The following is a 16,903-nucleotide window of genomic DNA, read 5'->3' as shown; positions in this document are numbered from 1 at the left end:
GTGACAGACGTGACAGAGTCTGGAGACGCCGTGGAGAATGTTCTGCTGCCTGCAACATCCTCCAGCATGACCGGTTTGGCGGTGGGTCAGTCATGGTGTGGGGTGGCATTTCTTTGGGGGGCCGCACAGCCCTCCATGTGCTCGCCAGAGGTAGCCTGACTGCCATTAGGTACCGAGATGAGATCCTCAGACCCCTTGTGAGACCATATGCTGGTGCGGTTGGCCCTGGGTTCCTCCTAATGCAAGACAATGCTAGACCTCATGTGGCTGGAGTGTGTCAGCAGTTCCTGCAAGAGGAAGGCATTGATGCTATGGACTGGCCCGCCCGTTCCCCAGACCTGAATCCAATTGAGCACATCTGGGACTTCATGTCTCGCTCCATCCACCAACGCCACGTTGCACCACAGACTGTCCAGGAGTTGACGGATGCTTTAGTCCAGGTCTGGGAGGAGATCCCTCAGGAGACCATCCGCCACCTCATCAGGAGCATGCCCAGGTGTTGTAGGGAGGTCATACAGGCACGTGGAGGCCACACACACTACTGAGCCTCATTTTGACTTGTTTTAAGGACATTACATCAAAGTTGGATCAGCCTGTAGTGTGGTTTTCCACTTTAATTTTGAGGGTGACTCCAAATCCAGACCTCCATGGTTTGATAAATTTGATTTCCATTGATAATTTTTGTGTGATTTTGTTGTCAGCACATTCAACTATGTAAAGAAAAAAGTATTTAATAAGATTATTTCATTTATTCAGATCTAGGATGTGTTATTTTAGTGTTCCCTTTATTTTTTTGAGCAGTGTAGTTTCAATAACAATATAGCTGGAACCACTAGCCTATTGGCTTCAATGATTTACTGAATGTATTATCTTGTAATTGTATTCTAGGCTACTTGCTGATAGATTATTAAAAATATTATTGTAACAGTATGCCTACCTACACAATAATAACCTCATATGGGGTTACTGGCCACCGAGTGTTGATTATTTGGCCTTGGGGAGAGCACAGCCTATGGAAGAAAATGTAGCACCACAGGAAGGAGTGCTGGAAGTGCTGCATATAAATATGAATAGATTTGCCACATGTTATTATTATTATTACTCCTGTCTCTACAGAAATAAATGAAATCATTGAAAATACTACACCAGAGAGAATAAAATGTATTCTTTAAAAATATTGCTGTAGATTGTGTTTTGTCACATTACGAGCGCATAGACCTACAGTCGGGAATCCCGTAATTGGGAAGCCCGCTCTGTAAATATCAAACAGCTGAATGTTAAGTAGTAGCTGTCAATGTGGCTGTCAATGAACAGCAGCCAGCAGCCAGCAGCTAAAATGTATTTTGCAATATTTCAAAATACAATTGCGGGAAAAAACTGTTTGGATAAGTGAGTGCCACTGGAAAGTTGGTGGACTATAATTTCCTCCTCATATTATAGGCCTAAGATCTGTGTAGACACTCTTTTCATTGGCCTATGCTATTGGTTGCATTAAAGACATGGGTCATTCATTTTATACTTAGAAAACATATTCTTGTAATGTCTCCAGTGATGTAAAATAAGGTAGAAGTTCAGGAAATTATTTTAGAAAAGTACTTTTTTTTCTCGGACCAACAAACCCCTCAGCCCCTGACTAAGCCCCGACTGTTATGAAACTCTGGTGGCGGCCCTGTTGAGCACTAATAAGCAATTAGATCAATTGGATAGAAAAAGACAGAGTAGACAACCCACAGTGGAATCAATCTTGGTTGTTTTCACAGAGTCGGCTTTGGTTCTGGGAAAACACTGTGAGTGGACTCTACCTCCCTCTCTCCTAAGCCAATCAGTTGTTTTAGCTCATAAATGGAGTAGCAAAAAAAACAACACCAGAGTCTTGAGTGTGCTTGAGTAGAGTAGAGATTCCACTCATTAGTAACACTGCCTCTCATTAGCACAAATAACTCCCTATCTACCGTAGCACCATCTAAACACACATGCACACACTCATGCACACACACACACACACACTCCAGAGTCTCTGCAGCTTAGAGCAGGGCTAATTGCAGCATGGTAATAATGTGCTGTTTATGCAAGGTTGCAATTTCCACAACAAGCTGTGTGTGCGTGCATTCGTGCTTGCCTGCCTTCCGGCGTGGGTGCGTGCTTGAGTGTGCGTGTGTGTGTAGACAGTGAGTAAGTCATAGTTTGTTAAAGTGGTCTGTGTATCGATTCATCTCATTATCAACTTCACAAACATCCTCAGATTTATTTGCTCATAAAGAATCAGCAATGTCGTTAGACAAAATGTTCTGTACACTGTTTGGAACATTTCTGTGGAAGCTGAAAAAACTAAACTTATAGTATCCACTTTGCTCCAGTTTCACACACCCAAGCCTAGTGTTTTGAAGGGCTCACAAATATTTTGGCTCACCACAACACATCGTTGTACATATCCATTCAATCCTACTGCTTAGGTGGGGCCCTAATGCTCTCTTATGGCTTTTCAATCCGTCCTACAACAGCGTACATTTATGAAATGGGTTTGGATCATTATCAGAAGCGATGACTCTTCTCTCTCCCGCTCTCTTCCTCTTTCTCTCTCTTTTACTCTTCTTGTCTGCGCTCTCCCTTGTGATCCCTCAATAGTCACCACTCCTCTACCTCTTCTCTTTACCTTAAATAATAATAGTACAAACAACACAACAACAAAAAAACATGTGTGTTAGTGTGTCTGTGTGTGCATGTGTTTGTGTCCCCTCATAGTCCCCGCTGTTCCATGAAATGTTGTTCAATCTTTTTTTTAAAGGTAATTTGCTGTTTGCTTCAGTAAATGGAGTTGGAAGGGAGTTCCATGCGATCATGGCTCTGTATAATACTGTGCGTTGCCGTGAATTCGTTTTGGACTTGGGAACTGTGAAGAGACCCGTGGTGGCATGTCTTGTGGGGAATGTATGGGTGTCTGAGCTGAATGCTATTTGATTATGCAGACAATCAGGAATTTGATTACAGTAATACTTCTCATAAAAACTAGAAGAGAAGCAGTTATTTTTTGGAAAAGAAAGGTTGGAAAGCAAATGGATCCTGCTGAAAAGAGAAGACTAATCTTTCTGTAGGCTACCAAGTTATCAACTTCCAAATAGGACTATGAGTGAACAGCATTGTTTTACAAAGTAAGAGAGAGATAAGCTTTTGGCATGAGCACGTCGGCCATCACCGGTGAGTGAGAAGCACATCATTGGGTGAGTCAGTGAGACTGAAAAGCTTTTTTATGACCAACATTTCCTCCTCATATTGTACAAGATGTGTCTCCACACAGCTAGGCCTAGAATATTGATGAATTCAAGACAAGGTTGTTTTTATTGATCTCAGATTCTCAGTTTGTCAGTGTCAAAGTAGACTGTCATTTTGATCATTTGTGAGGTCTAAAAAAATATTTTGCTAATGTCTCCAGTCATCTAAAATGATGTAGAATTGCATGAAATGTGTTTATAAAATGCCACTTTTCTTTCCCCCATGTGTGCAACTTCTGCAAGCGCCTCTACTCTACTGCTCTATACCAGTATGCAAAAGCGATGATAATGCATGTAATGCTTTATTATAAAGGTTACTTATTTTTTCATGAGTTCCGGTACCTCAGAGCCCCCCCAGGTCACCCTTCTCTCGGGTGCACTTTTTGTTCCGGCATCTCCCAATTTACAAATTAAGCACTGCCTTCTCTGTATGAAAGTCAGTAGTTGGTCAAGCACAATTCTCTCCATCATTTTACTAAGAACAGGCAGCAAACTGATTGGGCGGCTGTTAGAGCCAGCAAAAGGTGCTTTACTGTTTTTAGGCAGTGAAATTACTTTAGCTTCCTTCCACGCCTGTTGACACACACATTTCGTTAGGCTTTGGTTAAAGTTATATCAAATAGGGGTGGAATACAGTCGGATACTGCTAGTATGAAAATGTATGCACTCACTAACTGTAAGTCGCTCTGGATAAGAGCGTCTGCTAAATGACTAAAATGTAAAATGTAAATGTAATGCTACCATTCTCAATAGTTTCCCATCAAGGTTGTCTATACCTGGTGGCTTATCATTATTGATGGATTACAATAGTTTTTCCAACTGTCCCACAGAACGAAAAACAAAATTCAGAACAGCAGTCATTGCCTTTCATTATTAGATATTTTATACAAAAATATGATGGTTCACTGTTCAATGTTGTCATTTCACTTCTGAGTTTTTCCACTTTACTAGTGAAATAATAATTGAAATGATTGCCAATATCCAAAGGATTTGTTCTAAATGTCTCATCAACTTCAACGAATGATGGAGATTAACTGGGTTTCCTGCCCATGATATCATTTAAAGCCCTCCAAGGTCTTTTCCCATTGTGTTTTATGTCATTTATCTTGATTTGTTAATGTAATTTCTTCTTATTTTTGTTAAATTTAGTCACAACATTTCTTAATTGACAGTATGTCAACTAAGCACTCTGACGTGTTTGCCACCTCTTTTGCATAATTTATTTTAAACCAATCATTTTTCAATGAATCTTCAATCCAGAGGGATCTAACAGTTCTCACAGTTAATTTCTTAACAGGTGCATGCTTGTCAACAATTGGCATGAATAATTTTAGAAATACTTCCAATGCTGCATCTGGATTCACATCTCCAACAAAAGAGTCCTTAGAAAACATTTTGTATGATCTCGCAGAAATAACTTTAGGCCCAGCCTTTGGAACTCTTTTCCTCTCCTTTTCCATCTTCTCAACGTTCACTGTCTCCCTTCCTCCCGTCTTCCCCTCTTCCTCTTCGCTTTGCCCTGCTCAACCGGAGGGCTCCCAGTTCGAATCGTAGGTCTGGTAGGAAAGATCTGTTGGGGTGTGAGCCGGCAACCGGAGCGTTGTTGGTATCAAATCCTATATGCCATTTCCTGCTGTGTTGCCATTAAGTAAGGCACTTAAACCCCTAAAACTGCTCCAGGGACCGTGTCCTCAACCTCTTTCTCTGTGTGTATTTGTATGGCTGGTTTGGATAAAATAAATGTTTTTGACAAATCTCAGTGTCTGTAACAATTTACAATAAAGTAATCTTCTTCCTATATTCTTCTCCCTCTGTAGGTACCACCCGGCAACCGAAGGAGGGAGAGGTGCCGGGGGTGGACTATAACTTTGTGAGCGCGGAGCGCTTTATGGAACTGGAGCAAAGTGGAGTCCTGCTAGAGAGTGGAACCTATGAAGGTAAGTTCACTGACCATGACACTGACCACAACACAACAGTGACCAAAACACTGACCACAATCCACTAGCATTGCTACATGCTCCATAACTGCTATCCCAAAGATTACTCTCAGTTGATGTCTTCACACAAGTATCAACACACACACCACCACATTGCCTCTCTTTTTTTTATTTGTATGTATTAAGGATCCCAAGGCAGCAGCTACTCTTCCTGGGGTCCAGCAACATTAAGGCAGTTATATACAATTTAAAATATTACATGACATTACATTTCATAACACTTTTCACAACACATTGTATTCCCTCAGGCCGCTACTCTACTATCACATATCTACAATACAAAATCCATGTGTACGTGTGTGTAGAGTGCGTCTCATCATGTGTATGTGTGTCTGTGCCTGTGTGTATGTCTCTTCTCATTATAATATAATATGCCATTTAGCAGACACTTTTATCCAAAGCGACTTACAGTCATGTGTGCATACATGTTTACGTATGGGTGGTCCTGGGGATCGAACCCACTACCCTGGCGGAACAAGCGCCATGCTCTACCAATTGAGCTACAGAGGACCACCCATGGTGGTGCTGGGATTGTGTTTGAACTTAAATCATTTCACTCAGACTGTGTGTGAGCTATGTGTTGGGTTTGATGCTATTCAAGGCTTTTCATCTGGCTTCAGACCCTGGCAGAGATCTACGGATGGATGATCTGCTGGTTCTATTACCCAGTATTTATTTTATTTTTCCTTTATTTAAGGTGGGAGTCACCATTCAGACCAGGGTCTCTTTCACAAGGGAGCCCTGCATATATAATTCATAAGACAAAATAAAAAATAGAATACAATATAAAACATGTAAAATACAGCACAAATATTCAAGAAAAACAATTACATTATTCAATAAGAAGGTCCCCAATTAGTATTTTAAATTGCCCGAGTGGGTTGGTTCCAGCAATGAGGTGTTTTAAAACTATAAACGGATTTACCTAGTTCGGTGGAGACCTGCAGAACCTCAAGAGAACCAACCTTGTGAACGGGTTTGGTATCTCTTGTTTTTATATTTTGACAGCGAAGGTAGGTAAGTTGGAAGCTTGTGTAGTAGAGCTTTGTAAACAAAAAGGGAATAATTAAGTGATCTATGGGACTTCAATGAGGAACAGCCAACCTTTTGATACAGGATGCAGTGATGAGTATTAAAACTGTCTCCTGTGATAAAGCGAAGGGCGCTATGGTAGATGGCATCCAAAGGTTTAAGAGTAGTGACTGCTGCATTCTGGTAAATGGTGTCACCATAGTCAAGAACTGGCAGGAAGGTTAACTGTACAATCTGCTTCCTGCTATTTAGGGAGAGGCAAGATCTATTTCTAAAAAAGGGGGCTGCACACAGTGCCTTCAAACCAGCGGCAAGTCCCATGTGTGCACAATATGAGACAACGTACACCTTTCAGGGACCGCACAATCAGGGGTTGGGCCCCTGGTGAGGCTCTGTCAATTCCCACATGAAACGCTGAAAGCCCCCGCACATTGACTCCGCACCGGTATCCCATGTATATAGCATCCCTACTGTTATTTTATTTTACTGCTGCTCTTTAGTTATTTGCTTTTTATTTTTACTTAAAAAAATGCATTGTTGGTTAAGGGCTTGTAAGTATTTTCACTGTAATGTCTACACCTGTTGTATTTGGCGCATGTGGCAAATTAAATTTGATTTGATTTGAAATAGTGGCCTTGTACACTTTTAACATGGAGAATGCCCGCCCCCGCTCGAAAAGCTCCTGTAGGAACATAAGGATGTCCCTCACAGAGCACTGAAAAGGAACAATTGCTTTATCTGGGCAACAGAGCTCAAACACTTGCCACTTATATGCATTTGTATTTATTAAGGAACCCCATTGCCAAGGCAGCAGTTACTCTTCCTGGCGTCCAGCAACATTAAGACAGTTATATACAGTACATAACATTACATTTCATAACACTTTTCACAACAAATTCAGTGTGTTCCCTCAGGCCACTACTCTAATATCACAAGTCAATTTGTACGTGTGTGTCGAGTGCATGTCTTATCATGTGTATGCGTGTCTGGGCCTGTATGTGTGTCTCTTCACAGTCCCCGTTGTTCCATGAGGTGTATTTTTATCAGTTTTTTAAATCTGATTCTACTGCTTGCAAAAATTAGCTGATGTGGATTAGAGTTCCATGTAGCCATGGCTCTATGTAGTACTGTACACCTCCCATAGTCTGTTCTTGACTTTGGGATCGTGAAGAGACCTTTGGTGGCATGTCTTCTAGGGTATTTATGGGTGTCCGAGCTGTGTCCTAGTAGTTTAAACAGACACCTTCTTACAAAAACAAGTGGTGTTGAAGTCAATCTCTCCTCCACTTTGAGCCATGACAGATTTACATGCATATTATTAATGTTAGCTCTCTGTGTACATTTAAGGGCCAGCCGTGCTGCCCTGTTCTGAGCCAATTGTAATTTTCCGAGGTCACTCTTTGTGGCACCTGACCACACGACAGAACATAGTCCAGGTGCAACAAAACTAGGGCCTGTAGGACCTGACTTATTGATAGTGTTATTAAAAAGGCAGAGCAGCGCTTTATTGTGGAAAAACTTCTCCCCGACTTAGCTTCTGTTGTATCAACATGTTTTGACCATGACAGTTTACAATCCAGGGTTACACCAAGCAGTTTAGTCACCTCAACTTGCTTAATTTCCACATAATTTATTACAATATTTAATTGAGGTTTACGGTTAGTGAATGCTTTGTCCCAAATATATTTAGGACTAACTTATTCCTTGCCACCCATTCTGAAACTAACTGCAGCTCTTTGTTAAGTGTTGCAGTGATTTCACGCGCTGTAGAAGCTGACGTGTATGGTGTCGAGTCATCCGCATACATAGACACACTGGTTTTACTCAAAGCTCTGTGTTCTGTTAGACAGGTAACTCTTTATCCACAATACAGCAGGGGGTGTAAAGCCATAACACATACAGTTGAAGTCGGAACTTAACATACACCTTAGCCAAATACATTTAAACTCAGTTTTTCACAATTCCTGACATTTAATCCTAGTAAAAATTCCCTGTTTTAGGTCATGTGAAAATGTGACATGTCAGAATAATAGTAGAGAGAATGATTTATTTCAGCTTTTGTTTATTTCATCACATTCCCAGTGAGTCAGAAATGTACATACACTCAATTAGTATTTAGTTGCAATGCCTTTAAATTGTTTTACTTGGGTCAAACGTTTCGGGTAGCCTTCCACAAGCTTCCTACAATATGTTGGGAGAATTTTGGCCCATTCCTCCTGACAGAGCTGGTGTAACTGAGTCAGGTTTGTAGGCCTCCTTGCTCGCACACGCTTTTTCAGTTCTGCCCACACATGTTTTATAGGATTGAGGTCAGGGCTTTGTGATGGCCACTCCAATACCTTGACTTTGTTGTCTTTAAGCCATTTTGCTACAACTTTGGAAGTATGCTTGGGGTCATTGTCCGTTCGGAAGACCCATTTGCGACCAAGCTTTAACTTCCTGACTGATGTTTTGAGATGTTGCTTCAATATATCCACATAATTTTCCTTCCTCATGATGCCATCTATTTTGTGAAGTGCACCAGTCCCTCCTGCAGCAAAGCACCCCCACAGCATGATGCTGCCACCCCCGTGCTTCACGGTTGGGATGATGTTCTTCGGCTTGCAAGCTTTCCCCTTTTTCCTCCAAACATAACGATGGTCATTATGGCCAAACAGTTCTATTTTTGTTTCATCAGACCAGAGGACATTTCTTCAAAAAGTACGATCTTTGTCCTCATGTGCAATTGCAAACCGTAGTCTGGCTTTCTTATGGCGGTTTTGGAGCATTAACTTCTTCCTTGCTGAGCGTCCTTTCAGGTTATGTCGATATAGGACTCGTTTTACTGTGGATATACAGTGAGGGAAAAAAGTATTTGATCCCCTGCTGATTTTGTACGTTTGCCCTCTGACAAAGACATGATCAGTCTATAATTTTAATGGTAGGTTTATTTGAACAGTGAGAGACGGAATAACAACAAGAAAATCCAGAAAAACGCATGTCAAAAATGTTATCAATTGATTTGCATTTTAATGAGGGAAATAAGTATTTGACCCCACTGCAAAACATGACTTAGTACTTGGTGGCAAAACCCTTGTTGGCAATCACAGAGGTCAGACGTTTCTTGTAGTTGGCCACCAGGTTTGCACACATCTCAGGAGGGATTTTGTTCCACTCCTCTTTTGCAGATCTTCTCCAAGTCATTAAGGTTTCGAGGCTGACGTTTGGCAACTCGAACCTTCAGCTCCCTCCACAGATTTTCTATGGGATTAAGGTCTGGAGACTGGCTAGGCCACTCCAGGACCTTAATGTGCTTCTTCTTGAGCCACTCCTTTGTTGCCTTGACCGTGTGTTTTGGTTCATTGTCATGCTGCAATACCCATCCACGACCCATTTTCAATGCCCTGGCTGAGGGAAGGAGGTTCTCACCCAAGATTTGACGGTACATGACCCCGTCCATCGTCCCTTTGATGTGGTGAAGTTGTCCTGTCCACTTAGCAGAAAAACACCCCCAAAGCATAATGTTTCCACCTCCATGTTTGACGGTGGGGATGGTGTTCTTGGGGTCATAGGCAGCATTCCTCCTCCTCCAAACACGGCGAGTTGAGTTGATGCCAAAGAGCTCGATTTTGTTCTCATCTGACCACAACACTTTAACCCAGTACTCCTCTGAATCATTCAGATGTTCATTGGCAAACTTCAGATGGCCCTGTATATGTGCTTTATTGAGCAGGGGGACCTTGCGGGCGCTGCAGGATTTCAGTCCTTCACGGCGTAGTGTGTTACCAATTGTTTTCTTGGTGACTATGGTCCCAGCTGCCTTGAGATCATTGACAAGATCTTCCCGTGTAGTTCTGGGCTGATTCCTCACCGTTCTCATGATCATTGCAACTCCACGAGGTGAGATCTTGCATGGAGCCCCAGGCCGAGGGAGATTGACAGTTCTTTTGTGTTTCTTCCATTTGCGAATAATCGCACCAACTGTTGTCACCTTCTCACCAAGCTGATTGGCGATTGTCTTGTAGCCCATTCCAGCCTTGTGTAGGTCTACAATCTTGTCCCTGACATCCTTGGAGAGCTCTTTGGTCTTGGCCATGGTGGAGAGTTTGGAACTGATTGATTGATTGCTTCTGTGGACAGGTAACAAACTGAGATTAGGAGCACTCCCTTTAGGAGTGTGCTCCTAATCTCAACTCGTTACCTGTATAAAAGACACCTGGGAGCCAGAAATCTTTCTGATTGAGAGGGGGTCAAATACTTATTTCCCTCATTAAAATGCAAATCAATTTATATAATTTATGACATGCGTTTTTCTGGATTTTGTTGTTGTCATTCTGTCCCTCACATTTCAAATAATTATAGACTGATAATTTCTTTGTCAGTGGGCAAACGTATAAAATCAGCAGGGGATCAAATACTTTTTTCCGTCACTGTAGGTACTTTTGTACCTGTTTCCTCCAGCATCTTCACAAGGTCCTTTGCTGTTGTTCTGGGATTGATTTGCACTTTTCGCACCAAAGTACGTTCAGAACCCGTCTCCTTCCTGAGCGGTATGACGGCAGCGTGGTCCCATGGTGTTTATACTTGCGTACTATTGTTTGTACAAATGAACGTGGTACCTTCAGGCGTTAGGCCATTGCTCCCATGGATGAACCAGACTTGTGGAGGTCTACAACTTTTTTCCTGAGGTCTTAGCTGATTTCTATTGATTTTCCCATGATGTCAAGCAAAGAGGCACTGAGTTTCAAGGTAGGCCTTGAAATACATCCACAGGTACATCTCCAATTGACTCAAATGATGTCAATTAGCCTATCAGAAGCTTCTTAAGCCATGACATCATTTTCTGGAATTTCCAAGCTGTTTATAGGCACAGTCAACTTAGTGTATGTAAACTTCTGACCCACTAGAATTGTGATACAGTAAAATAATCTGTAAAAAGTGACTTGTGTCATGCACAAAGTAGATGTCCTAACCGACTTGCCAAAACTATAGTTTGTTAACAAGAAATTTGTGGAGTGGTTGAACAACGAGTTTTAATGACTGCAAGTGTATGTAAACTTCCTACTTCAACTGTAGGTTTTTCTAGCAGCAGACTATGATCGATAATGTCAAACGCTGCACTGAATCTAACAAAACAGCTCCCACAATCATTTTATCATAAATTGCTCTCTGCCAATCATCAGTCATTTGTGTAAGTGACGTGATTGTTCAATGTCCTTCCCTATAAGTGTGCTGAAATTATGTCACTTTACGGAATTCAAAATTACAATGCTTTTCTTTCATAATTTGATCTGTTATACTTGGATGTGCAGTGTCAGCGTTTGTTGCTGGCATGTCATGCCTAAATTTGCTAATCTTGCCAATGAAAATATCATTAAAGTCATTGGCAATATCAGTGGGTTTTGTGATGAATGAGCCATATGATTCAATGAATGATGGAGCTGAGTTTGCCTTTTCGCCCAAAATTTCATTTAAGGTTCTCCAAAGCTTTTTCCTATCATTCTTTATATAATTTATATTTTTTTATCTTTTTTTTTTTATTCCTCATCAATCCACAGGAATGTAACCGTTTTTACAGTAATTTCCCTAATGTAAATGCTTAATAGTAACTGGAATAAGCAATTTCACACATGTTATCCAGATACTGACTGTTAGCACTTGGTGGTCTATAGCAGCTTCCCACAAGAATGGGCTTTAGGTGAGGCAGATGAACATCTAGCCATATTACTTCAACAGTATTTAACATGAGATCCTCTCTAGACTTTAGTGGAATGTGGTTCTGAATATAAATGGCAACACCTCCACCATTGGCATTTCTTTATTTTCTGTAGATATTATAACCATGTATTGCTACCACTGTATCATCAAAGGTACAGTGCCTTACAAAAGTATTCTTCCCCCTTGTCGTTTTTCCTATATTGTTGCATTACAATCTGTAATTTAAATGGATTTTTATTTGGATTTCATGTAATGTCAATACACAACATAGTCAAAATTGGTGAAGTGAAATGAAAAACCATTCAAAAAAATAAATACTGGAAAAGTAGTGCATGCATATGTATCCACCCCCTTTGCCATGAAGCCCCTAAATAAGATCTGGTGCAACCAATTACCTTCAGAAGTCACATAATTAGTTAAATAAAATCCACCTGTGTGCAATCTAAGTGTCACATGATCTGTCACATGATCTCAGTGTATATACACCTGTTCTGAAAGGCTCCAGAGTCTGCAACAACACCAAGCAAGCGGCACCATGAAGACCAAGGAGCTCTACAAACAGGTCAGGGACAAAGTTGTGGAGAAGTACAGATCAGAGTTGGGTTATAACAAATATCAGACACTTTGAACATCCCACGGAGCACCAATAAATTCATTATTAACAAATGGAAAGAATATGGCACCACAACAAACCTACCAAGAGAGGGCTGCCCACAAAAACCCACGGACCAGGCAATGAGGGCATTAATCAGAGAGGCAACAAAGAGACCAAAGGTAACCCTGAAGGAGCTGCAAAGCTCCAAAATGAAGATTGGAGTATCTGTCCATAGGACCACTTTAAGCTGTACAGTCCACAGAGCTGGGCTTTAGGGAAGAGTGGCCAGAAAAAAGCGATTGCTAAAAGACAAAAAAAAAGGCATTTGGGAGACTCCCCAAACATATGGAAGAAGGTACTCTGGTCAGATGAGACTAAAATTTAGCTTTTTGGCCATCAAGGAAAATGCTATATCTGGCGCAAACCCAACACCTCTCATCACCCCGAGAACACCATCCCCACAGTGAAGCATGGTGGTGGCAGCATCATGCTGTGGGGATGTATTTCATCGGCAGGGACTGGGAAACTGGTCAGAATTGAAGTAATGATGGATGGCGCTAAATACATGGAAATTCTTGAGGGAAACCTGTTTCAGTCTTCCAGAGATTTGAGACTGGGACGGAGGTTCACCTTCCAGCAGGACAATGACCCTAAGCACACTGCTAAAGCAACACTTGAGTGGTTTAAGGGGAAACATTTAAATGTCTGTGGTATTACTTAACGATTGCTGTACACCAGCAGAACCCATCCAACTTGAAGGAGCTGGAGCAGTTTTGCCTTGAAGAATGGGCAAAAATCCCAATAGCTAGATGTGCCAAGCTTATAGAGACATACCCCAAGAGACTTGCAGCTGTAATTGCTGCAAAAGGTGGCTCTACAAATTATTAACTTTAGGGGGGTTAAGAGTTATGCACGCTCAAGTAAATCAGTTTTTTTGTCTTAATTTTTGTGTGTTTCACACAAAGAAATATTTTGCATCTTCAAAGTGGTAGGCATGTTGTGTAAATCAAATGATACAACCCCCCCAAAAAATCAATTTTAATTCCAGGTTGTAAGGCAACAAAATAGGAAAAATGCCAAAGGGGGTGAATACTTTCGCAAGCCACTGTATTATCTAAGTGAGTGTCAGAGATTGTCAGAATATGAACGTCAACTGTTACTAGCAAATTATTGAATTCATTAAACTTGTTTCTTATTAAGCTACATATGTTAACGTGGGCTATTTTTAGCACTTTTCTGGGATGCTTGACTGTTTTAATTGCTTTACTGGGAGGCTTGGCATTAGTAGACATGCTCATATTATTTATGTTACTGCAGGGTGAGCTGCACACAGTGGACTTCCTACTAGGGCACACCGCCTCAGTGCTACAGTATAACTCTGGTTCATAGGCACATGATTACTGCATACAATAGCTGTAGGATCAGCAGAGGCATTCAGGGCAGTTTCAGGGACATAAGTTAGGTTACTTACATTGTGTCTTCCAACGCCCCTGGGATAACGTGCATTTGCTGAAGCAATATGGCAACTCAACGACACAATGGTAGTTATTAACTCAGCTGGCCTTGGGTCATTGATAAGTCATTGTCTCAACGCAGCCTTATAATGCTGTGAAAGTGTCCAGGAACCCAAATGATGTCGAGTGGATCCCATTGTCCTTATAAAACAAGCTTTGTTTTTCAGAAGTTATAAAACATGTCAATAAATGTTACACCCACAGAGCTGCAATAGTCACGTAGCCAGTTATGGAGGGCTGAAAGTGTGCTGAAACGTTCAATGCCACGATTTAGGGACGGCACAGGGCTAGATATTATGGGGAGTTTGTTGGTGTCAAGCAGAGACCCAATCAGTTCTTTAAAATCTGGTGCAATCTGTTGCAATCTGGTGCAATCTGGTGCATTCACTTTTGGAGGTAGCCTTCAGATTGGCTCTCCCAGGGACCAGGCCCATAGCAACTACATTTTCGGCTTCGCTTGCCAAACCTGAACATGCGCCTGGACAACAGGTCCCTATGCAATGGAAGTTGCCATGGGTCCCCGCCTAAAAGAAAAATGACCTCTGAGAACCGATGCTGCCTGGGCCAACGGGGAGACAGAAAAATCAATGATAAGCCCTCCCGGCGCGCCTTTTCCAATGTGGGCTGAATCAGAACCACTGACGGAAATGCGTAAAGGAGGGCCCGAGACCACTGGTGCCCCAGAGCGTCCGTTCCCAACGGGGCACATGGGTCCCTCATTGAGAAAAATAGAAGACACTGCACATTTTCTCGCAATACGTAATGATCTACGTCGGTCCTGCCGAAAATGTCCCATACCTGGTAGACCACCCAGGGGTGTAGCATTCACTCCTGAGAGAGAGGGTCCCACCTTCAAAAAAGATCTGTGCCCGAGTTGATGCAACTGGGGACATGCGTCGGCCAAAGCGAGAGCATGTGCACACTGCTCCCCAGTAGGGAGTCAGGAGGGAGAGAGACAGTCTCTCCCCGTCTGCTGATGCAGGCCACCACTGACATATTGTCGGTTCTGATCAGCACAAGCCGGCCTGACAAAAGCAGGGGTACACTGTTGATATGCAGTGCGCTCTGCACCAATGTCACTACCCCCGAATCGAGTTGCCTTCGTACAGCGCAGCCCACCCTTGGGGGGATGCGTCTGTCGTAATCACCTTACAGGATACAACTCAGCCCATGGAAGCCCCCTGACAATAGCAGAGGGTCCTACCACTGGACCATGGCATGTAGGCCTGACAGGGACACCTTAAGCAACCGGCTGTGAGATGCTTCCAGGTGAGTGGCTAGCACACAGTGCTGGGAGGGTCTCTTTAACAATAGCCCCACAGGAACGACTTCCATCACAGAAGCCATCATCCCCAAGTTTGCATAGGCACTGGCGAAAAGGCACTGTTTGACCCAGCTAAAACTGAATGCGCTGGGATGGAGTGAGACAACTCTTTTTCTGGTTTGTTTTGGAAAAGAACCACTCTACTTTATTACAAATAAGGTTTTACAGAGTTTTTGTTGCATCAAGATGACTTTCAACAAAGCCGAGGCCAGTCTGCAGAATGCCCCCCCCTTACGCGCTCCCTCCATCTTATATAGTCCCCGCTCTTTTATTGCTCCTCCCACTTCCTTTGTCTCGCACACACACTCATGTTTAGTTTAACCATGACAAGGCCCTAAATCCTTGAAACATACACAAACCCCCCACACACAGTGAAATGACCCAATTCAATTCCTGGCCCAGTAACAAAGAAATCTAACTCTATACTCTTGATTAACCCAGTTCTACCTCATAGTCCATTAAACTCTACAGTTCATTAATAATAATTCACCACAGGTTTCATATGAAAGCCTAGTGACTGAATACGGGACAGGAGCATGGATGTGTGTAACACTGCTTGCCCCCTCGACTCTGCCGCAGCCGTGAGCCTTCTGAGTTTGTAGACTCTGAGGTGCTTGCAGAGGGTACGTAGGTCTAGAATGGGACGCAAAGTCCCGTTCCTTTTTAGAACCAGGAAATAACGGCTGTACCAGCCGCCCTGGATCTTCGACATAGGAACCACTCCGATTGCCTGCTTCTTCAAACTGGAAGATATTTTGTCTCTCAAAACGGGTGCTGCGGCCTTGTAACAGCCGACGTGAAGCATGGGGGACGCGCAACCAATTATAGTCTGTACCCTGACATCACTGTTCGCATGATGCAGGGTGACACTGCACATGCGCGCCATTGGTCGGAGCAGACAGCTAGCCTCACGTTTAGTACCATCTGAAGGGGTGGGAAGGCACCTTGTGGACTGGGAGAGATTGGTTCTTCTTCCATTTCCACCACTCTTGACAACCATGTATCTGAACGTGGAGAAGGGACACTTTTCGTTGAACTCACATGTGGGACACACAACACTTTGTCACCTGTGAACACTGTGGAACTTGGGGTTGAAAAAATTGTGGTTATGTGCAAAGGTATGCCTAAAGCCTGACCAACTCTGGGTACAAGGGCTCTGGCGATCAGTGACGTACCCCGATTGCCATTGTCACCTGGGGGTACTGTTGTCACAACAAGCCTCACTCGGTTTAGGCAGTAAGATGCGTTCCAGTAACCCAGCTGGCACCCAGTGCTGGAACGAATGCATTAAAAATACGTTATAATGGAGGTTACCCTACCGACCAGTCATAGGTACTGGCGACAAAGTGCCTTGTAACCTAGCTGGGAATGGACAGACATCTCAGAAAAATTGACGTCTTCTGTGGTAACAGACAGGGGCAATTCATAATCAAATTTTTTATTATTTTATTTTTTTATTTATGAAAGGCGTTGAG

General features: G+C 42.6%; 1 protein-coding gene across 1 annotated transcript in view; it reads left to right on the top strand.

Annotated features, from left to right (window-relative positions):
- LOC121531185 (membrane-associated guanylate kinase, WW and PDZ domain-containing protein 2) overlaps nucleotides 1–16,903 on the top strand; it is a 338,801-nt gene that overhangs the window by 94,044 nt on the left and 227,854 nt on the right. The window contains exon 3 of the mRNA XM_045205201.1: nucleotides 5,087–5,206. Within this exon, the coding sequence (XP_045061136.1) occupies nucleotides 5,087–5,206 (120 nt within the window). The remainder of the gene's footprint in view (nucleotides 1–5,086; nucleotides 5,207–16,903) is intronic.

Source organism: Coregonus clupeaformis, chromosome 19, assembly GCF_020615455.1.
Source record: "Coregonus clupeaformis isolate EN_2021a chromosome 19, ASM2061545v1, whole genome shotgun sequence".
NCBI lineage: Eukaryota > Metazoa > Chordata > Actinopteri > Salmoniformes > Salmonidae > Coregonus > Coregonus clupeaformis.
The sequence above is the reverse complement of the archived record's forward strand: the minus strand, read 5'-3'. Positions and strand labels throughout refer to the sequence as shown.